We start from the raw sequence: 24190 nt of genomic DNA on the forward strand, positions 1-24190 counted from the left end.
CAAAACGTCAGACCGTGAATTATGCATCCTATAAGTATATAGCGTGATGGCGAGATGAAATCGTTAAAAAACAAGCTTTAGCTGTGGATATCCCGATGTGTGTGTCTCCTAGAGCGGGTTTATTTATACGCCGGATTATTTAATACATATGTACATCCTCTCGTGAATCGGTTGATAAAAGGAATTGATGTTTAAATGTTAGAAATATAATACTATTTTTTTTTCTCAGTACAGGTAGACTGCGAAAGGTTGTACATATTCAATTTTTCGGTTAGTTGCTCACCACTGTCGGAAGTGTATGTTGGCAATGATAAAAATTCCCTCATGCGAGTTTTTATAATACAACGTTATTTTATATATTGTACTTATCTGTAAATTGCCCGTGTCGCTTAACAGGATGCTATTATAGTACGTACCAGCATAACATAAAATAACGATATGTAGTTTGTTAAAGTTAAATTAGCGTTATCTTTATTTTTTAATGTTTCAACCATGAAAATCATATCATTGTGCTTTAAGTACATTTTCGAATACAAGCAAGGATATACTTTTTAAATTAGACTATCGAGGAAGCGTTGTCTCGTAAAGGTTGACAAAACCTTGATAATCCAACAAAAAAAATGAGAAAATTCATTTTCTTTCACTCTTTTGGATGGGTTAAAATGAGACTATCGCCAATCATCATCGTATAATGCATGGCAAATAATAATACATCAATATAATTTGACAATAATATATCATTGATATCTTCGTATTGAGAAAATCGACTTTTTTCGAAAATCAAGAAGTTTGAAGCTCTGTATTTTTTTAAATAAATCATTATTCATGGTTTGACTTAACAAATTCAAAACATCCAATTTTTGACTTAACGTTTTCTGCCAGTATACCGACGATATGTACATATGACGGCCTCAATATAGAAACGATACAATGATTTTGGGAGGCCATAAGACCGCCCTCGCTTCTTTTTTACTAATCTCTTCTTAATTCAGAATCGATTTTGTCGTCTGACGAAGTTTGGGTTCTTATCCGATCGTTTTCAAACTTTGCCATTTTGTTATATTACTGTTGTTTTATAAGTCAGAAAAATACTCAAATTGAACAATAAATGTACATAGTCTTGCCGCCATACATGTACTATACTTATTCAGGATCGTCATATTACATACTTTGTAGGCAGTGGTGTCACCTCACAAAATTTGAAACAACGGGCTTCTAAATTTTGTTTCAATTTATATATGTATATGTTACAGTGAAAGCATATTTCAAGTGAAAATATATTTTCACCAATTCAAGCAGTGAAAATGTATCAAACAATGAATTTACAACGTTTAACTCTATAAATTTAACCCTAACAAGTTGTTAGTAACAACCCAATCTTAAATGAATAGAGCCAATCCTTACTTAACCCTAACCCATCCTAACCCTTAAATAATACATACCAACCCTAACAATCTAATCTTAAATGAATAAAACCAACCGTGAAAATTTAACTGGTTATGATTTCACTGAAACGTCAGTGAAAATATATTTTCATAAACTGTATATAATTTCACTGTGACATATGTATATATATTTTTTTTCGTCCAAAACACTATTCCGTGATAATTAAAATTTAGTTTATTGAATTTTCAAGATTTATTATATTTGACAAAAATTATATTAATTTTTAGATTTCTAACAACGGGTTTCCGGAACCATTAGGGTGACACCACTGAATGTAGGTTATTTTATTTATTGAAAATTATATCTTCTTGGCTAAAAACCACGAAAACGACTAATGAGTAACGCATATTTTGTTGGAAAGCAGGTATAAATAGAGAATACAAAATACCGATTATAGGGACTTAGCCGTAAGTATTTTTATCGGCATAGGATATCAATGTAGAAAAGTATTTATGTATTTATTTTTTGACATTTTAAGAGAAATTGCAGTTTTAATGTATGGCAGTTTTACCCTTTTTTTTCACGGAGATACTGCGGATTATTTAATTCTCGAAAACCATCTAGAAACGGCATTTATCGGATACATTTAAAATGTGACATTTAAATGCCCTCTTGGTAATACTTAATATACTTAATATTTTTACAATCCCTTACAATAAATATTCTCAAAAATGAAAAATTCTATAGCGCATTTCAACACTCGATTCTCACAATGGAGATATATACATATGTATGTACATAGTTACATAGGTACATACTTAGAGGTTTTTTTTGTTCTTTAGGTAGAGATTCTAACGGTCGATCTTGGATGATTTTGTGTATAATATACATATATACATATTTATAAATTTTATCGGTGGTATTGTACTGGGGGATTCCTCATTACATTGAATTGTGCGTTCATAATGACTCGATGATGCGTGATCCGGTCCAGCTGATGAACCGGTCGCTTGATTGATGAGCCCCCCGTCGTCCGGCGGACCATTAAATCCGAAATTGGCCAGAAATGGTATCCATCAGCCGGATTCGCTTATTTGCCGCATAATCTCTCCACTCGAATGTGGTGATTGATGACAGACAACGAGGGGAAGGAATATTATTACACCAGCGCTTCTCTCTCTCTCTCGGTCTGCGAGGCCTCCCATCATACAGCCTTAACGGTATAATACGGCGCTTTTTTGACCCTGACCTTATATTGTTCAGTTGCTTGACACAGTGTTGTGCGATGTAATTCCACGTAACAGTAATCATGCATGATGATATTGCGATCGTTGTTCCTCTTGCGCAAGCTCTCGGCTCACACGTCAAATCGACGCATTGTTTCCCTTCGGTTAACCGAAAAATTACCGATATCCAGAGTGGGTGAGGTGGGGGTCATCGAATTAACCTCGGACTCTCTTCGCCGTTGTTACGCTTCGGATGATTGAAGTGAACTAGTGTGAACCCGCTCTTATGTATGTACCTAATATCGTATGACCGTCGGAGCCATGTATCAATCAAAAGATGATACGCGGTTGTATCAAAGTTGACGTCGGATTGGATGATTGACAATAATGATTCATTGATGCAATTGTAGGTGCTACTAACAAGATCATATCGTTCGTACGTATAATGTTGTTGATGTATGTATGTACTAATGTACGTAGTATGGGTCGTTAGTTTACAGAGTGGCAGAATAGGCGCTCGCTTATCGGATAAAGAATTTTGTTGAAAATGTAGACTTTTTGATTACATACCTATAGATCATCTTATTCACTTCTTGTCCAAAAAATTTCCCGTTTAACTTGTCCAACTGCTGATACGTGTTCCTCAACCTCTCTATGTTCATCATCGGCTTGAACAGTCAATGATTAGAAGCATTCAAAGCAGTAGCGGCTCCTCCATATGGCTACAGCCTCCCAGTACATATAGTAAATATGCATGCTATTTTTGCCGTTTATGCATGCTATTTTTGCCTAAAATTCACACCATTATTGATATATTTTTAAGTCCAAGTATTCGCTCCGGTTCGTTTATAAACATACTACTTTGTTCATGCATGAAATATTGGTTTTATTTTAACTGCTAACAGTCAAAAAGCTACCTTCAAATACACTCACCAGGTGTCGCATGAAACTTTTAGCTGTCAAAACTTTTGAGGTGTCAAAACATTTGAGATGTCAAAACATCAAGTGTTTAAAAGAGAAAACCACATAACAGAGTTACTTTCATTCCCATTTCCGCTAGTTTTTAAAATATTGAAACCCAAGGCGAGCATACGTATATACACAGAGGATTGAATAAACTATTAAGACTATTTAAACTTATGCCGAATAGTTAGCCAGATTGGTTCGTGTATGAACATATGTATGGACTGTGACATACATATGTATATAAATTATAATAATAATAAGTTTCTTTGATCCAGAAAGCAGCAGGAAACCACCAAAGTAATGTATGCCATAGAGTAGACATGTAACTCGAGGGAGAATGGTTATATTGTATTTATTAGCTTTCATGAAATTAAAATATATTCAAGTGTTTAATATTTATCATAAATCCGTTTCGCTTAAAAATATATTAAATAAACGTATAAAATTTTCTTGTGTTTATGAAGTCGTACCGATATTATCTGACTATATATCGAGAGCATATTTATATTAATTCCGCAATACCATATTTTAATTAAAGTACCTTGTTGAAACTTTATGGTGCTAATTTTAAAAATAAATACCATTACACAGACACGTCCGTTAATCACTAAATCTGTAACATTTAATCTAGTCATGATGTTGCGGTAAATGTCGTAGTCAAAGTCGTTCGCATAAAATTAAATTAATTCAAGAAAAATCAATGGCGAATTAATTTAAGTTATGTCTACATATGCTTTTGTAAATTAACGTTCTAGATTCAAGAACTGGTTTCTTATTTATCGATAACGTTCCGTACTAAAATAACGAAAGTCGGCTCGGGTATTGAATTTGATCACGAGTGGAGCCGGACAACTCGTTTCTAGTGCAGTATTGAAATGTGCCCATTGTTGAAATTGAAGCTGGGAACTCTTTTTGAAACTCGTGTGCGATTTCGTTTTCCAATGTTGACATTTTCACACCGGCTCGAATGTCAGTGTCAGTGTCGCCAAACAGTGTCGTTTTTGGGTATCTGCCTCAACCAGTGTCCTCAAACTGGTTGACGGTTGTGCAACAGCTACATACATACGTGGCTGTTGAACTTGCTACGTGATGCTCACTTGTCAAACGGCTCCACTTAATTACACACACACGACGTGTCTTACTATCGCTACCTGTTTGGGATGTTCGTACTAATTGTACGTCTATCTCTCGAAAACCCATTTTGAACGTTTTTTTTTTTTTAATTTCATTTTTATTGCGATCGTTTTAAAACGACGAATCGATCTTCGATTCGATACGCATCTTAAATGCACACATACACACATACATATTGGATATCTCGAGTGTATTCCTACATATGTATGCGAGTATGTTCAGTGTACACTCCATCGTATTCATATTCGCTATGCTTAGTTAAAATATAACGGTAACTGCATATTGAAATAAAATATGACGATTATGGCATAATCGACGCGTTAAAATATTTCAAGTATTAAAATTGATTTTCTTAATTGACTATAGTTAAGTACATTAAATTATACACGTATTATATTAATTTAATCGAAATGAAAATCGCCTCTAATGTGATTAATTTTAAATTAATTTTCAATCAAGTTATTTGCATTACGATTTTAATGGTGTGTCTATTAAACTGAACTGCCATTAGATGTACTTATGTGTGTGTGTGTGTGGATATTATTTCGCTTAAAACGATTACGCAAATTAGCGTAAAATTTTATCACATAAATCAGCATATCGACTGAATCAAGTTCACTGTATGTCCAGTCATTAAATAATGCAATTTTGATTGCATAATTTAAAAAAAAGTGCATAATACGGTCGACTACACGTCGACGTGTTTCGTCTCTTTCTAGCGAGACCGCAATTGTACGTGCGAGAGAGAGACACCGCAAGAGCAACTAGTATTACGCGTAATAAAGTCGCACCGAGATTAAACCGTTAGGTACGAAATACTCGGAAAGAATTACGTGCACAGAATCTTCGATAAATTCTCATGCATCTCATCGGAATATATTAGCATGCATCTATTCATCAATTTGTTTGAAGATTTTAATTTATTTCATTTTTTTTCCAGATTGCCTCCAGCTTTTGTGAAGACAAAGGACGGGCTTCTTCTAATTAAGGTATTTTTATTTCGTTTGTGTTTTTATGTATATATACATACATAGGTATATACATATATACATTTCTTGGGAATCTTCCGAAGATAATCTTACCAATTAGCGTCCTGACGAAGATATAACTTAAGCAGAACACCAACAGCTCACTGATCGATAGCAAACCTGAATCGTAAAACGCAGGTCAATCCGATTATATGTACATATGTATGTACGTATCTCGTCAATGTTTGCCATAAAATTAATTAAAGTAAAATGCAATCGCAAAAATCTCACGCATACTTCTATATCTTAATGGCTCGCATATGTAAGTTCACTATACGGGAATTAAATTATACGACCAGAATTTGTACGTAGTTTTATGTTTAACGGGGTTTTTCTCATATTTTTCAAATTCAAGTACCTACGCAATGTGTTCTCACACTTTGTAGATAGAAAAATATTTAGATAGTTAAAAGGTATTCCTTGAGTTAAAAATTCCGTTGAAGAAATTGGTGGAGATTGACGTGCAATTGCGGAAATGCCTGACGGATCGTATAATATAAAATTTTCCTTAATATTACATGCGTACATGTCTTATAAATAAATCGTTATATCATTATGATCATTTTGAAGCGAATACACCTATCATTTTATAATACATCCAAGGATTTTGTATAAAAAATTGTTGTTCTTTATTTTTTTCTGAAAGTTTTAATTCTTGGCCACGAAAACAATGGCTCCATACAAAATTGGCCGTAGGTAAATATTTCATGATGGCAATTTCGATTTTATTAATTTCACATTAGGCACACTTCAGTGTCAACGCAAAGCAATTCCGCAAAACTATTATTATCTATGTACATATTTTTTTATTTTTTTATTTAAGCATTATGCAATATTTCATACAATGCAAACTGAACTCAATTGATTTTTCTGTGTGAAACAAAATAAAGAGTTAAAAAATAAGCGGTTGCAATTGAACGGTAAAAGCACTTATTGATTATTACAAAACATGCTGGAAAAAGTAATTTCACATTGAAAAATAATCACAAAAAAGTATGTCTGTAATCCGTCGGCCACAAACGGACTAGCTCATCACTATACCGACCGCAAACCAATAAATAACCAATTTGTTATCTCATTATGCAAAATTCTTCATATTTTTTTGCCGACAGATCGATTTATTTCTTTTCGATTATGAACTCCTTCGGTGTGAAATTTTTCATAATATTCAATAGAAATCTTTTTTATATAGAAAGTCATTAGCGCATGAACGATGGTATTGAACCTTTCATACAACATACTATTCAGTCGAAATCCTATCAATGGCCTTTCTCCGATGATCTAAAATGCGATACCGATCCGGCACACTATGTCTAGCATAACGTCTACCTATCGAACTAGGACAATGTTAAAAGATGAATGGGGAAAAAATCACGAACATTACATAACAGCGTATATTATGTATGAATTCATATTTTTGCATCTCTCTATTGGTGGCCAATTTTAAAATCGTGATTGCCAACAATTTCGTACATAATACGGTGAACCATTTTTACGATTGGAAAAACGCAAGTTGGACCTTATTTATTAGATTGCTTTTAAAGTGTTAACACGGGTGTGTGCGAAATTGTGCTAACTGTTCACTGGACAATGATGGTTTAACTCGCTCGGTGAGCTTTGAAAGGTCCCAAATTGAATTAAAGCTTTCACAATGTGTTGTTGAGCGATGACCGGGGGAAATTGCGAAACACTTAATTAAGCGAAGAGGAAAACATAATCGTGTGCGAAATGGCAAAGCCTACAGTGTGTGTTTATTTGTCCGTCAAATTTTCACGCTTGTAAATTACCGACAATTATTTTATTACTCGTAGCTTTTTACGACGTGTGAGAAAATTTTCCCAAATCGCGATCATAATTTGTTTGACCGAGATCTATTTTGATTGGTTTTTTTTTTCAATTAGACACAGACATGGGTACAATGTCGTATACATATTTGTAAATAAGTCATTAATTAATAACCAGCTATAACATTTGATTTAATCTGAGCTTGTATCTCAGATGAAAGTCGAAAGAATTGATAGTTTGATTGCTGACCAAGTGATTAGTTCTTCCGCCGAATACTACTTTTTATTAGTTTAGGTTATATCATATAAAATTGTCGGAACTGAAACATTCTTCCTACCTGCTAAATAATTGCCGTTGTAATATAAGATCGTACCCATTTAAAAATGGATGAACTAATCAAGATTAATTTTGAAAAGCTTAATATAAGACAGGAGAGAGTTTACTTGAAATGTTTTTTCTGTATATTATTTACATTCACCAGCAGCATAGCTCGGTCGTTAAGCTTCTGCTTAGCGTCGAGAGGCGCCGGGTTCGATCCCATGAGCTGACCTCGATTGAAAAGAGTATATCTGTAGTGCTGCTGGTCAGACCTGGATATTTGTGACTCAAGGTCGATTGTTTCCCATCAAAGTTTGCCATTTTTCTTTGATTTCATTGTTCCCGGTAAAATTGGCTAAATATCCTTCCTATCTACTATGTCACCACTATTTGAGATTGATTACAATAAAATTTATGTACAATTCATAGATGTCTCGTTAATTTGCGAGTTTTTCAGTGTCTCGTAATTCAGCGACTTGTATAATAAAAAAATGCTGCAATGTTTGTAATTGGCCAGGAAGGCGCATTGGGGTTACCCGTAAGGCCTTCCTGGTATATACATATCTACATATGTAAAAAATAATTAAATTATATTTATGATATTCAAAGCGATTTTATACTCGCATAGATGTATATATGTACTACACACTTGTTTGTTTGCCAAACGCAGACAATACACATTACTTGCTGTCGTTCCATAAATTACTTAATGACATATCTCGACTTACCGCGGTTTCGGTAAGTCTTTGGCACGACACTGTTGCGACACACTTTCGTAAGTGGAGTATATACCAACGTCTGCACTGTTACATTACGTATACGTTGAAGGTAACAAACAGTGCCAACGGCAACCAAAATCAAGACGCTCTCCTCCGTCTCCTCTTTCTCTCCTTTCTACGTTAATCATATTCTAAGCACGCAATTTTAAATTCAGCACAACTAGCCGCTGAATAATTTCGCCTTTAACCCAGAATACGGTAGCTAATAAACTAGATCGTCCATGGAGATTTCGAAAGAATATATTTTGCATTTTATCTATCTATATACAGATGTATGTATGTATGTAGTAAGTTGAATATTGAACGTGACAATTTATATGTGACGTGACGTTGTAAAACGTCATTGTTGTGTGGGTCAACGATGCTAATTTGACACCTACATCAACGTATATAAAAGCGAGTCCATTTTCTACAACTACATACCTCTACATTTGAGGTTTTTGACCTTTATTCACACCATGGATTTGAATTTACTATACATACGTATATTCGCCTGAAGAAAAAGATCTTCTATCAATGTGTTTTACCAGTGATGACGTATGGATGTGAAATTTGAACATTGAACGCCAAGTTGCTACACGAAGTCCAATGCACTCAAATAAGTATGGAACGTTGAATGCTTGACATAACGAGGAAAGACAGGAAATGGAATTCGTGGGTGTGAAGTATGGCAAGGGATATAGTGGATAGAGTGAAGAGGTTGAAATGGAAATGGGTGGGTCACGTAGCTAGAAGAATGGATGAAAGGTGGACAAAAGAATTACTAGAATGGTACCCGACAGAATGTAAAAAAGGTAAAACGAAGACCGCCGAGCAGATAATTAGAAGAAATCAGGAAAATGTGTGTGGTGAATAAGAGTTGCGCAAAATAGAGACGAGTGGAAACGTGTTGGAAAGGCCTTCATCCAGCAGTGGTTGGTGAATGGCTGTAGACGATGATGATGATACATGTATTCGAATTTCAACATATTTTACTGTTAGATTTTTTTACACTTCAGGATTTTTTTTAATTTCTCACAACTACATATAGTCGAATTTTTAGCCTTTATATATTAATGCTATTTATTATCAGAAAATTGAGTAATAAAATACCTCCTCGATAACTGTTAAACAGGTCTACTCATCATATAGGAAATAATGTGGTAAACCGGACTCATTCTACCGGCTGATTGCCAATCATAAGGTAATCGACGACGTACGAGATTATATACACACATATGTACATATATGTACATATATGCATACTCTCTTTTTAGTCTCACATATTCTTTTGCGTAATTGATTGAGAGTATTTCAAGTGTCTTCGGTTACTAAATGATCGCCAATCAGCCGATGAAATGATTCACATATGTACTACATATATATGTATGTAGATGTCATCTACAACCTATAAAATATTATTTAAATGATATGGCGATGGCTCTCAATAGTGCAAAATATGCGTGCTGGAAAATTTATGTAGGTCATTATTAACCAGCAACATACATATACATATCAGTGATTAGCGTGTAATGCTTTCGATTGTGTGGTCACGGGATCTATCCCTGGCTTTGTTTGCTGGCCAGACATTGGATATGTGACTCCAAGGTCGATCGTTTCCTTTCATAGTTTGCCAATGTATCTAATCCTATTAGAAACGGCTCCAACAAATTATCAATCCTGTCCTTAAATTTGAGTTTACAAACATCTCATAATTTGTTTGATATTTTAAATGCTGTAAAATTTTGTCCACACATGTACATACATACTATGATGGGTGTAATGTTTGATTATCGATGTTTGGAATACGCCTTGAATAATACGTACAATGTTGAATAATAATTATATATGAACATTAGTATAAACCTGTATAAATACATAATTAACGAAATAAAATTATGGTACTTATTGGTTATACGGGCTCATCCGAGCATCGAGTATCCACATACAAAATACACGGCAGTTACATGATTGACCTCTAGGTGTCGCAAACATTTTTAGTAAAGTGACATACTCGATGCTAGGATGCGCACGTATAACCAATAAGTACCAAAATTATTTTTAGATTTAATTTTCGTCACTTAAATTTGATTGCGTTACATTATTTGATGTCAAACAGTTGATGTCAAAGCCTAGAAGATTCAAAATCGTTTAAGTGTGAGGGAGAAACTGACTCAATTTCTGCAACTGGATTATTAAAGGTGTGATGCAAGCAAACATCATTATAAACACGATTTCAATTTAGATTCAATATGTCGTAAATCAAAGTGACACTATTCGAGATAGCGTCCACACCCTCTCCCATGTTAAAGATCAAAAAGTGCAACACTAATGCGGCAGTGCGTTTGTCGTGCAATGTGTGTGTGTGTGTACCGTTCTCCAGACGCGTATGCATTTCTTGCAATTTTTTTCCCTCTCTTTTTATTCTTGGTCTATCTCCCCGATGTACAGTTTGAATTGGCGGTGTACTTACGTCGGCGAGTGTACCTGTTTTTGTCGTGAGGAGGGGAAAGGTTTGCATTTCGCAAAGCGGTCGATTACGTATGAATTATTATCGAAACGTGATATTGTACTGGCGGATATTCTTAAAGTTCAGCGCATTTTAATGAGATATCCTAGAGATGCTGTGGATCCGCATCTAACCTCTCAATCTTTCGCATGAACGTGCACTATGTATCTGGCCAGTTTTTTTTTTACGATTGCGTACACCTCGAATTCGACAGGTCCGATTGTGTCCATTCCGAGATTACATCTGAAGATCGCTTCATTCGAAACGGCGGTCACTCAAACTGGAATCGTTCTTAACATATTCAAAATGCCTAAACCCATACATATATAATATAGCGCACACTTGAACTCGAACAATGCTGTTTCATCATTAGAAATTTGTGACGTATGTATTTTGTATTGTACCTTATATGTATATGTATCTTGGGAACCGTATTTCTCAAATGTGTTACTAAAATTGATGATGATTTTCTGGAAGTTTGTATTATCTTAATTTAATCTCATATACATACATTCATACATATGTATGTTTAAACGATATGTGGCTTTAGGAGCGATTAGGATTTTTCTAGACTTTCTGTGTACCCATTAGAGGCTCCGAAGCTTATACATATGTATAGTAGCTACATATGTATGTACATACAAAAAGCTTTCATATGTTTTTGAAACCCTTTTTTCGGGTTAATACGTAGCCCTAATGCGCTAATGATTTACGGTATGTCTTTTGCTTACCTACTTTTACCCCCCAATTCAATATGGGAATCTCCTGCCTATATACATATAAGCTGAGGTTGAGCATTGAATATTTAAAATTGAAAAAGGATGAAAATTTATTTAAAATATAATCAGTTTCTGACAATATGAATAGCCCATCGCTAGTTTTTTATTAGTTAAAAATAAAAGTTATATAGAACTGTTATAAAACTATACATAATACAGTTATAAGCTGGGGTTGAGCATTGTATATTTAAAATTGGAAAAAGGATGGAAATCTATTTAAAACATAATCAGTTTCTGACAATATGAATAGCCAATCGCTCGTTTTGTATTAGTTAAAGATAAAAGTTTTTTTTTTAATATTATCTCATCTTTCATAATAAATTACGGTCATCTTTGGCATTGTATATACAACTAAAGAATTCCGTCGTACAAAAGGTTATTTATTGACGTGAACTATTACATTTAAACTCGTACAACAGTGACAAGTCCCGAGTGATAGATATTATCTGACGGTCGTAACTCATTCTGCGGCTTCAAAAAGCGTGAATCATAAATATGAAAATCTGTCAAGAGGTTCAACCTTAATGCTATTCCAATAGCGTGCATTTACGTATCTCTTTCGCTCTAATTTTAAAATTTCGTGCACTATTTTGAATGTTTGCGATGATGCATGCGTGGGATAGTAATATTTTATCTAGGCGTCGACTAATTAGTATGTGGTTCAATACGCGGTAAACGCGGTCTCAATTTCCTCATCAAACCTCGAGTTTAACATTTAACCGACAGTTTGACCGTTAACCGTGCTGCATGATCGCTGCACACTCATGTGATAAGTGGACTTTTAACGAGCTGTCTCCGTCCACTATATAAAAAGTTAACTTTTGACTACCACACTTGTCCTCACGTGCGCACAAGTACATTTTTCCGATCGTTAGTATTGTACCAGTTAGCAAGGATGACCGTTAATTTTCATCAGAGATGATTACCAAAATTATTTCAGTGCTAGTACAGACAACCCCAAACTACATACATGTGTATGTCGATGGATTGGTGCACAGATATTGTATGTCCATTTTAGAATTTGCATCAAATTTTAAGTTTTTAGCTGCTGGAATAATTCAGGTTTTTCCTTTTAAGGTAATTTAAATGGTATAAATTAATTACCGTGAAACGAAAACCTTGAATTATTCCAGCATCTACAAACTTAAAATTCGATACAAATTCAAAAATGAACGTACAATATCTGTGCACCAAGCCATCAATACATTCTTATAGATTAAAAATTTGAAATCATATTCAAATACCTAGTGGTGACATAGTAGTGTCACCTAGTGACAACCTAGTGGTGACAATTTGGTAAGGAACCGTTTCAACAATAAAATCAGATAAATTGACAAACTCTGATAGGAAACGATCAAATTGAAGTCACAAGTATCCCAATCTGACCAGCAGTACTACAGAAATACTAAATAAATAATTAATAATAAATAATAATTTGGAATAAATTATTTATCTTGAACCGGGGAACCTCTCGGTGGTTGCGTTAATGCTTACCACCGAGCTTTAAAGATTGTATTCAATTTTAATCGTATTTTAGATCCGTCTATCTGTGCAATTTGCTATTGACTTTTTTACAATATACCCGGAAGGCCTAACAGGTAAACCCCGATGCATCTTTAAAAACATCGAAAACATTTTTACGGAGCATCATAGAGACATCTATGGATAAATTTGACAAAAATTTTACAGCATTTTATATATCGGCAAATTTGAGATGGTATAAACTCGAATTTTTAGCGAGAGATAGGAATGGTTGCCAATTTGTTGGAACCGTTTCAATGAAATCAGATAAATTGGCAAACTCTGATAGGAATCGATCGACCTGGAGTCACATATCCAAGGTCTGGACTGCAGCACCTGGCTAGGGATTGAACCCGTGACCACTCAGTACTAAGCATTACACACTGACCGCTATGTTGCTGGTTTAGGAAACAGTGTATGAAAATTGAGGGGTTTAATTTGATATTGCAATCAAAATTTTGGACATTCCTGAATAAATTGTAAAAGTAGTCCATAAATTTAACTGGTGATCAATTTGAGCACTCTTTAGCTTGTGCTGCTTTCTAGTGTTATATTTTATTTTTGATATAAAATTCTTCTTTTCAAGATAAGAACGGTTAGCAAATGGCTTTATATCACTGCACTTTGTAATGTGTTGAATTATCCCGTCCGTCAAACGCGTCCCGCAGATGAGGAAGCCGTTGGAACTGGTTCACATAACGACACAGCCGTTATTTTTAATAACCTTTCTTCGGCTCAAGCGCACACAGAACTAATGGAGATCGTCTCCCCTATATAACTGGACACGTTAACATTTCATTTGATTCCATTTTCGCTAACGGTCCCCAGACCTGAACGGAAGCTGTACAATTTGTCGATATTGTACGGACAATGAAATCGCACCGATCCGAGCGGTCACACTGTCGCCACTCAATGAATTCAACTATGTATGTATGGATGTACATATCTGTACAATGGTGAAGATATTAAATTTTAATTGCCACACGACTTCAAGTCGATTCTACAGTTCGTGTGATTTTTTTGTGAATTCAATTTATTTGGCCAGACGATTGTGTGTATTTATTTTTAAAAAGTGCTGCGTTGTGGAAAAAAGAAATAAATGATTTTTTTTCTTTGAATTTGTATCCTCTCGAAAGATTTACGCGACCTGCCCTGTCACTAGCGACAGCCAAGGAAATCGATTTTTCTCAGTTAAAATCCATCCTAGAAATCGATTATCTTCCGGTGAACCTTAGTTGTCTTGCGTAATACCATCGACCAACAGACCAAAAGATTTAACGTTTTTTGAATACTGAATAAAAAATAGTTGAAAGCTATATTTTTTTTATTGAATGCGATGGAACTTGTATTACGGTTCAATGATTATGTTTTTCGCATTTTTACTAGGTATTCACATGTTAAATTTGCATGTCGGATTTAGTCTTGCCATTAAAAAGCTTGCAATTCGTTAACGGTTATTACTTATAAGGCACGATTTTGAACAATCGACTTCGTATAATGTTCTTATGTAAACTGTTTATTCGCCATTCAATTTTCGTTGCACGTACACGACACCGTTAATTTTGAAATGGGGACTAGATTGACAGTTAGCTAGAAACAAAATAATTTGTTTACATATTAAAGTTTATACTTAACACTATTTAATTATGGCATATGTATTTCATTTCTCATAATTGGTGTACAAAGCTACATTCTTCTTTACAAACATTCTAATGAGAAAAGGAACAGTGTAGGATATATGCGCTGTAGGTATGTATATTAAATACGCAGGTTTATTCTGAAGTATTCCAATATCTATCCATAAGATCAATTTGCGATCGTGCTCTCAGGTATTCAATAAAACCAGTGTTAGTCCCCCTTCCTTTCGTGGTATCTGGGTATGTTTTAAAAATTTACATAAGTACATAGATTTCATCGAGCATGGGAAGCTGTTTGGTGTTTTGTTTCGTTCTTTGTGTCACTCCTCACGTATGATGTTCAGCTCAGTTATCACACTTACCCTTCTATGGAAGTATTGAGTTGAGATCGTGATCGGAGTGAAACGCGTGAATTTTTGTCTTCTCACGCTGTTTTTACTGACTTTTCTCGCATATCGTCTGTACTGTGAATGAAAATCTTTTTTTTTAATATTTTATGTCAGTTTTTACGTTTTTTTTTTCAGATGTGACAACATCAAGGTGGCTTTAAAGCATGGCAGCAACGGATGGACAGATAGTGGTAGCAGCAGCTCGTTGGGCCGACGAAGGCAGTTATCTGCGCGAATTCGTGCCCAAGCATCGTCTACCAGCTGTCGTCAAGTTCACGAAGGGCCAGTATGCAGGACTCGGAGTACCAACACTCCCCAGTCCCGGTCTACAATCTGCAGCTCTTCTGGTTTCGGCCGGAAAGAGGCGTCAAATCGTAGCACAGGCAGTCAAATTAAAAGAAGGAAGGAGGTTGGTCTGCGTGGGCCCTAGACTCGCCATTCCCGAGACCTACGCGGGATATTTCGAACTGCTGAGTGAAGAGGGCCGAGCTGTGCGATGTATGGAAAGTGTGGCAGAGTTGGCCAGGCGAAGATTAGGAGGATGCTTAGTGAGAGAACCCATGAGGGTTCTGCAAGGGAGAGTGGAGATGGACGGAAGCATAACAGCAGGCCCGACGAGGAATATTCCAGCCGGTGAAATATTGACCCCCGAAGGTGAAGTTCAAGTCAGCGGATCGAAAGGAAAGTTCTTGAGGTGTACGGATTCTAAAGGGGAAACGGTTTTACTTGGAATAGAGCAGCGAGGTAGATTTTCCGCTTTGGCCAAAGAAGATAATATCAGCGGGGTTCACACCGCAAAAAACTTATTAAGTAAAAGATTACCTCTAACCGTTCGATTAGTTCATGGAACTCCACCGCGCGGTCTCAAGAGTGCCAGTCATTTTGTGCCCGAATTGAGACTAATAGCATCTTTCGAGGAGGAGCATATTTTCGCGTTGCCTCTACAAAAGGAGGCGAACGCGCTAATTGCTCTCCCTCTGGCAGCGCCTTTGAAACTTCAACGATGTAGGAACGACGATCAAATAAAAAATTTCATGGAGTTCTCCCGACTGGTGGAAAAGTGCAATAGATTACTAAGTGAAGTGACCGATAAGATGCATGTGTTGGATGGTAAACTAGGTGATCCAAAACGGTCGACGCAAACGCCGGCGAAGACGGGTTATTTTTTAAGACGCAGTGCCTCGTCGGACTCGGCTAACCATAGTCATAAATACGGTCAAATAGTGAGCTCGCACAGAAGCCATATACACAGCCATAGTCATCACGGACACACCAAGGAAGAGGCGAAGCAGCCACCGCAATCGGACGAATACGACGACATAGACCAAATATACGATTACGTGAGGGGGTTCACGCCCCTGCCAAAGAACGTCAAATCGCCTTTCGCCAGCGAGGTTATCGTGGCCAGACACGAGTCTGCTCCCACATCTCCAGTCACCACACCCATCCATATGCCTCTAATTACGGACAGTCGGCCAGAACCACCTCCCATCGAGACAATACCCGGAAAAAAGCCGCCGAGCGCTCCTCTCAAGGCGGAAAAGCGGACGAGAAGAGCGGCGGTGTCAACAGTCAAAGAGGCCACCCCCATCATCATCTACAAGGAAAAGTGCTCGATTGCGCCAGCGGCCAACAACCTCCCGAAGTTGTACATTAAAAACAATAGTAGTTCGCAACGAAACAGGATGGTTTTCAGACAAAAAAGCAATTCTCCGATCAAGGAGCTTCCCCCTAGTCCTTTACCTAGTCCGGGCCACAATCCTCTTTTAAAGGGAGGCTCTCCCCTTTTTAATATAAGATATAAGAGTCTTTCTAACCTGCAGCAGGCTATGGAGCTCGACGGGACGCTAGATTCGAGTCATTCGGGCGGTAGGACTTCGGGTGACTCCGGAGCTGGCGCCAAAGTTCCAGAAAAGCGATCTCGACGACTCAGTAGGCCCAAATCTCTCACTAATTTAGTTTGGGAGTTGAGGGGCTGTCCCGATCCCGGCCACGAGAGGTCCAAATCGAAAGCGAAAGGAGAGGCCGTCTATAGGAAAACCAATAACAAACTTTCCCTGGGAGGGCAGAAGCGTGTGAGCACGTTATATTTGTAGTGAACGGTGAGTTACAATTTTTTTTTTTCAAACAAAACATTGATTTTATTTACGGTGACACATATTTTTTTGGAGATAATAAAGGACATATGAGCCACTATATTTGAAAATGGCATTTTCCACTTTTCTTCATTTCAAGAAATATTTCGCAAAACATTAAATATAATGTTTTAAAGTGTTTAACAATATTTAAAATATGGATACGTTTATTCTGCTTTTTCAAGATTCTGGACATATCGAATTAAAATAAGTGATAACAATTTCTAATTAAGTCAAACAGGAAAAGAGTTTTTGGAAGTGAAAATCGGACTTTCGCCACTTTAAAATATAACGGTTTATATAAAGGATCGTTTTATAGCTTAAAAAAAATTATTATAATTTTATAACATTTATTTATTTAGTGAGTCAAACTTTTAAAGAATTTAGTGAGTCAAACTTAGTAAAGATTGATTGATCTCCACTCCACAGTATAATCGATACATAAAAATAAATTTATGAGTTGCATCGTTTAATATTTTTAGCGATAGTTGATATTACAAAATAAATGACAAAAGGATAATTTTAGAATATAAATAAATCTAAAAGACAGAGTAGTGAAATAAAGGACTGCGCTCTTAAATAAAGGACGTATATATGGTCAGCGTAATTACATACATGAATATATAACTTCAACGTTTTGTCTACAATAGATATATAAGATAGGGTCAAATTGTTTAATTCCAACAACAATGGCAAGCTTTTCACAGAATGGATAAAATGGCCATCTCACGAAATTCGTTGTATACATACATTCATATATATATATATGTATATAATATTATTTCTTGACAATATTCGTGACAGACTTATTGAAAATCTAGATATAAATCAATACAGTGTAGGAACGCCATGCGGGCTTCTCCAGCTATATAAATAACTAACATCCCATGGTTTTATGTATCACGAATCGCGAGTTCTATTTACTTTTGTTATCCATTAACCACCGAGGAGGTATCTATTCTATTTGATTAGCAAACCAGCATGTACGCCAATAAACCAGGGACTCGAAACGCCAACTACACAACAAACTCTTAATTTGATGCACGAAAATTATGGCATTTGTATACATAAAATTATACAACCATTCGTCGTTGTTGGCTTTTGATAGGTATGCATAAAATGATGCTTAGTTTATTTTGAACCTTTTTTTTCGTTTTCTATTTACTTCTGCTGATGCATTTTTTTTATTAATTGTTTTAGCCAGCTGTCAGAGATTAAGTTAAATAAATACATAGTCTGCACACAAAACGATAAGCTGACATGCGATATCCTCGTGCATATCCGTCGTTTCCAGCATGTTCTTCTCCGAAATGCGCTAATTCCTTTCATCACGTTTTCATAGTGATGAAACTCGCCTTCCGAACTGGGTTATTAAACAAAATAATGACAAACCTCGTATGCAAATACACGACGCTCGCTAATAAGTGCACGGTCGTTTTTGCAAAGCTCCTTTTTTTAAAACTCTACAAACAACAAGCAGCTAGTTTTAAACCCACATACATACATACATATGTATAATACGTTGTAGCATCGGATAGAACTTCACACAGTGTATCTACACGGCTCTTTAACATATAATTTTGACGCCACGTATTGTATAATATAATATTATGCATGATACAAAGCGAACGCCTGCTATTTTACTTACAACAATTTCCATTGTGTGTCATTCACAAATTTTAATGAGACCTATGAACTTAATACGTTTATCACGTATGTGCGCATTATCTTGTCAAACGTAAAACAAATCGTGTTATTATTATACATATATTATGTACATTATGTGTAGCATCACTATGTTCATAATTTATGATTACGGGCTACCTCATCATCGAGTTACCGATACGATGATAACTCGACAAATTATGATTAGTGTTAGATAATTATACAAACTGATACGAGTATCATATTCGTGTAATTTAATTCAATATGATTTTAATTTCTTTACGCTGTTGATTTCAGCAGTGTGTTTTGCATATCATGCTGGAAAAATGATTCCGCCTTTTGTTTAATCTTGTTCTCTGCTCTGTAATTTTAAATTTGTTTGTTAAAACGATATTAATTGTATGTTGAATTTAATTGATCTATTTTTTTTATTATTATTATAATCGAGTTTACGACTGCCAAATTGCAAATCATTTTATATGTGCGCGTTATTGCGTCGTAAAAAATTATATTGTTACGCGTCACACTTTCCGATGAAAATGTGAAAGGCTAACATTTGAATGTATGTGTGTATGCGATTTAATTTATATTTTGACAAACGCAGACCCGAGGTCAGGCTTAACGAGCGCAGTTAATGGTCGTTTTTCAGCGAAACGTCGGCCGTATTTAGTAGTAGCTCGTCACAAATGCGAACCGATCCTTCACGCGACCTGGGTGTGGTCGGTCAGAGAGAGAGAATTCCATTTTCCGGGCTTTTCCGACTCGGAAGCCACTCACTGTGTTTTTCCGCAAAACACTCCTCCTCCCTCACCCTCCTGCTCCGATGGGAAAATACATAATAAGCGTCGTGACATCATCATGTAAAAATACATCGTCCGTTTCATTCAGGTCAGAATCTACAAATATGTACATATGTACGTACATAGATATAATATGCAGGGCTGTGGAGTCGGAAAAAGAGTCACGGAGTCGAAGCATTTCAAACGGTCTCATTTTATTGAAGTAAATCCACTAATATGTACATACATTGAAATTTAATCATTTCTTTATAAAAATCATAAATTTATAAATACAATCGGTGAATTCCACGTTGTGGCCAAAAACTATTGTTTTACCCTCATTATTTTTTCTAATTAAATTGACTTGATTTTGTATGAAATTCATACACATACACTATTAAAGTACTAATTTTTTATTCATACCTATTTCATTACCAATAATTCGATAAATTGGGTTACATGTCAATTTATAGTGTTTGTTTTAATTCCTTAATTTTTTTATATTTTGAAAATGGCTATTAATTTTAATTCCTTTTTTTTATATTTTGAAAACGGCTATTATTTTTATTACTAATATTTTAATACTTTGGTAAGAAAAATCGTTCAAGTTGGAGTCGGAGTTCTAAATCGGAGTCGGAGTCGAATCATCAGATAAAGTCCGATTCGGAATCGGTAGATTCTGAACCGATTCCACAGCCCTGATAACATGTAATAAATGTATGCATGTAAATATATATTAAACCGAAAATATTTAATAAATAAAATTTCATTAATTATTGTTAATTTCAATAATGGATCAATCGGTTCGAATTTCTAATTTCAACAGAAAGATAAAGGTTTCAATACCTTAATAGTCATTCAAATTTTAAATATTGTTTGCATATTTTGAATCGAAATATACATATTTGACAATTAATTTTATCTGACTTTCATTTAGATGGATATATCTACATACACACATAAGACTCTCTTCATTCCCTAACTAAATAATTTTAATTCTTTTTCCCATACTACTCATGAGAAATGATAAAGTATGATATTCGCGGAAGACGTCCAAAATTTCGTTAGCTGAACTAAAAGCTCTTTAAAAAGGGTTAGGTTTATCTTTTAATCTCACCTGGAAGATTGGTTATTCCATTAAAGGTTCGCGATGGAACTTGCTATTTTTCTGTTGATTTTTTTCTGCATACTCGACTTTGAACCCAACTATGTAGATATATATATATATATATATATATATATATATATATATATATATTAAGTTTGTTCCTATTTTTTTTCATGAAGTTTATAAGCAGTGCGAATGTAATGAAATGTTTTTCAATGTGCCTAGTGAAAGTTGTATATTCTCGTAATACCATATTTTTATGATATATGTATGTATACGTGCGTACATAACTTTTGAATCGCGCTGTGTGAATGAGCACGTGAACACACCCTGCAATTATCAACCCAAACAAATCCCGAGGCACGTAAAAGCTTAATGCCCCGAAGCAAAGGGGCGACTTTTACCTTTTATCAGCTGTCAGGTAAAATCAATAAGTCTTTCGTACCCACTACCTGGTCGATTATCCGTTTTGCAATCAGACCTATCCGTTGTATACCCTTTTAACAGTCGAAAGTTACTTAAATTGCATATGCATTTACCTGCTTTCACTTGTGCGATAGCTCACTGATATTACAATGTTGTCTAGCAATCGTTGAAAAAAATCTCATCGTGATCCTTTCATATAGGAAATTTTCAGATTAGTTTTGCAATTTTTAGCCGTGCATGCAAGAGATCAAGAGTCTTTCACACTAAATCAAGCTCCGTTACGGCCAGTTATTCAACGAAACAGCCAAACGAAACCAAACCAAATCAAACAGTATATACCGGTTTGTACGATGCGAAAACCGCACGGGGCAAAGCAGCACCAGACCAGGGCTTCTGGCTAACGTCTGGACATGCAAAATAATCCAGGCTCAACATGGGCATTCTCAAATTAATCTGCCCACACATAATAGACATTCATCAACCCGAATGAGGCTGGCAACCGTTATACACCGTTGTTGTTGTTCCTGAGAAATTAACAGGTGTCAGTATCGCTACGTGCTTAGTAACGCGTGATCTGTTCAATATGCTAAATCGTGAAAAGTTAATAACGGTTTTCGCCAGCGATCAATACGGACTTTAGCTCTTAATTTTGCACACGTGATAGGTATCGGCGATAGCGGTTCTTCCCCGTGAGGTACCCAACCGCAAAATTCGCCCGGTGAAAACAAGAGTTCTCGCTTGATTTTGTAATGAATGGGATGAGTGCTGTGAATTTGTGTCACAGATGGCTTTAGAATTTAACCTCGGCTAAGTAAGTGTATCGAAAAACTAACGAAACAAGGTCAACTTTCTTCTGTCGCCACACCCAGTCGTAAGCCCTAGTTGGCGGCTTTGCAATAAACATGCGACACCAGATTAACACCATCGCGGTCGTATTAGGCTTAATACTTACTTAAATAACGGTCCAATGTTATCAGTGCATGCAAAACCGTACCAATGATTTTGGCGACCTTGGCAAATATCAAATAAGCACCCCTGAGTGTCCTTTTTTTAACAAAACAGCTAAATGACAAAAACATAATTAAAGAAATTATTTTATTGTGAAAATTATTTACTGCATTATTTACTACATTATAAAAAAGTAAGCTTTTTTTAAAACGATACAAATTTAAAACATAAATTTATAATAAAACATTATAAATATATATTCGTGGTACTATTAGCACTTAAAATTTTAAATAAAAACACATCTATAGTTTGATTTTTCTCGCTTTTAAATTAGCAAATTCATTAATGATATCGTCAAATTTTAAATCACTCACTAATTTATGTTCTATTGATAAACGGCTTAAATCAGAAGTGCGATCTTAACTACTTACTAGGGATCTCAAATCTGTGTATTCGAATACTTTTTATACGAACTTATTTTTTTTAATTTCAATCATATGATTCCAGGTTAGGGTTCTTTTAAAATTCAATAATATTTAATAATAACCTTTCCAAAACTGAATCTAAATAATTATACTATTCGATATTAGATATTCGAATATTTGGTAGCCCTAGTACTACTTACAGATCTTAAATAATTTTTGGATGATTCTTAATCTGCTGAAACTTCTTTCAGCCGTGGATATTGTCGCTTATTTCAGCTGTGGCTATAGCTTATTTGTATAGTACTTTCTTAGTAAGATTCTTATAAATCCTACTCGCTCAGTACATTCAAAATATCCATATGATAACGACAACAAATTGAATGGCCAGTATTTTAATAAAATAAGTATATAAATTAGTTTTCGGTCAGTATTTTATTTCAAAATGGTTAGTTTTATATTGTTAAATTTCAATATAAAATGGTATAAAACAGTATAGAAATCTGACGTACGTTCGCCAGAACAAATATGCCTGTTGGATGGAATTGTCTGTCAAAATCATACCAATCTTGTGTTGATACCCATCAAAAAATGGCCATTCTTTAAAATAAAACTTAACATTTAACATTAATACTGACCATATATGTTTAAATACTGAGCTTCTATTATTTATACTGACCACTTGTATACTGAACGATGGATACTGGCCGTTTAATATAAATATTGACCTTTCATATTTGCATAAATACTGACACAAATAGACAAGTATTCAATACAACGTGGTGACGAAGATCTATTATACATACATATACACGTCCTTTGACATATTATATTAATAAAAAATAATGAATAAGCCAGTCTAATCGAAATTTAAGCATAAATAACAAACTCAAACAAGAACTTTCAAATTCTTCGTAATAATAAGAAAACAATGACTTTTTTTTTCGCTTTATTATGGGCGTGATTTTCTTTCTTCTTTTAAGTACACTAAATTAAAAGTGTTGGTCGTTATAATTATGTTTTAGTGTCAATTGTAAATGCTTTTCACAATCAAGTCTGTCTAAGCTTTCAAATGAAACCTTTAATTTGTTGTATTGTTCATATTGTATTTTTCGTCGTAAGACAGTTTTGTTTCACACTTCGAGCGCCCTTCATTTTTTTTTTCACATATTTTTGCGCCCTTAGCAAATGTCCTTAGTACAGTTCTGGATGCATGAATTATAATTGCGCGATATGAAATGCTACAGCAATCCGAAAATTCAAACTGAGAG

At 35.1% G+C, this 24190-nt stretch overlaps 1 protein-coding gene across 2 annotated transcripts in view; it reads left to right on the top strand.

Annotated features, from left to right (window-relative positions):
* sano (CABIT domain-containing protein serrano) overlaps positions 1-24190 on the top strand; it is a 153361-nt gene that overhangs the window by 124652 nt on the left and 4519 nt on the right. For both annotated transcript variants that reach the window (XM_077439479.1, XM_077439480.1), the window contains 2 exons: positions 5653-5701; positions 15572-17538. In XM_077439479.1, coding sequence (XP_077295605.1) covers positions 15601-17532 — 1932 coding nt within the window. In that variant the 5' untranslated portion in view covers positions 5653-5701; positions 15572-15600 and the 3' untranslated portion in view covers positions 17533-17538. The remainder of the gene's footprint in view (positions 1-5652; positions 5702-15571; positions 17539-24190) is intronic.

Source organism: Arctopsyche grandis, chromosome 10, assembly GCF_051622035.1.
Source record: "Arctopsyche grandis isolate Sample6627 chromosome 10, ASM5162203v2, whole genome shotgun sequence".
Taxonomy (NCBI): domain Eukaryota; kingdom Metazoa; phylum Arthropoda; class Insecta; order Trichoptera; family Hydropsychidae; genus Arctopsyche; species Arctopsyche grandis.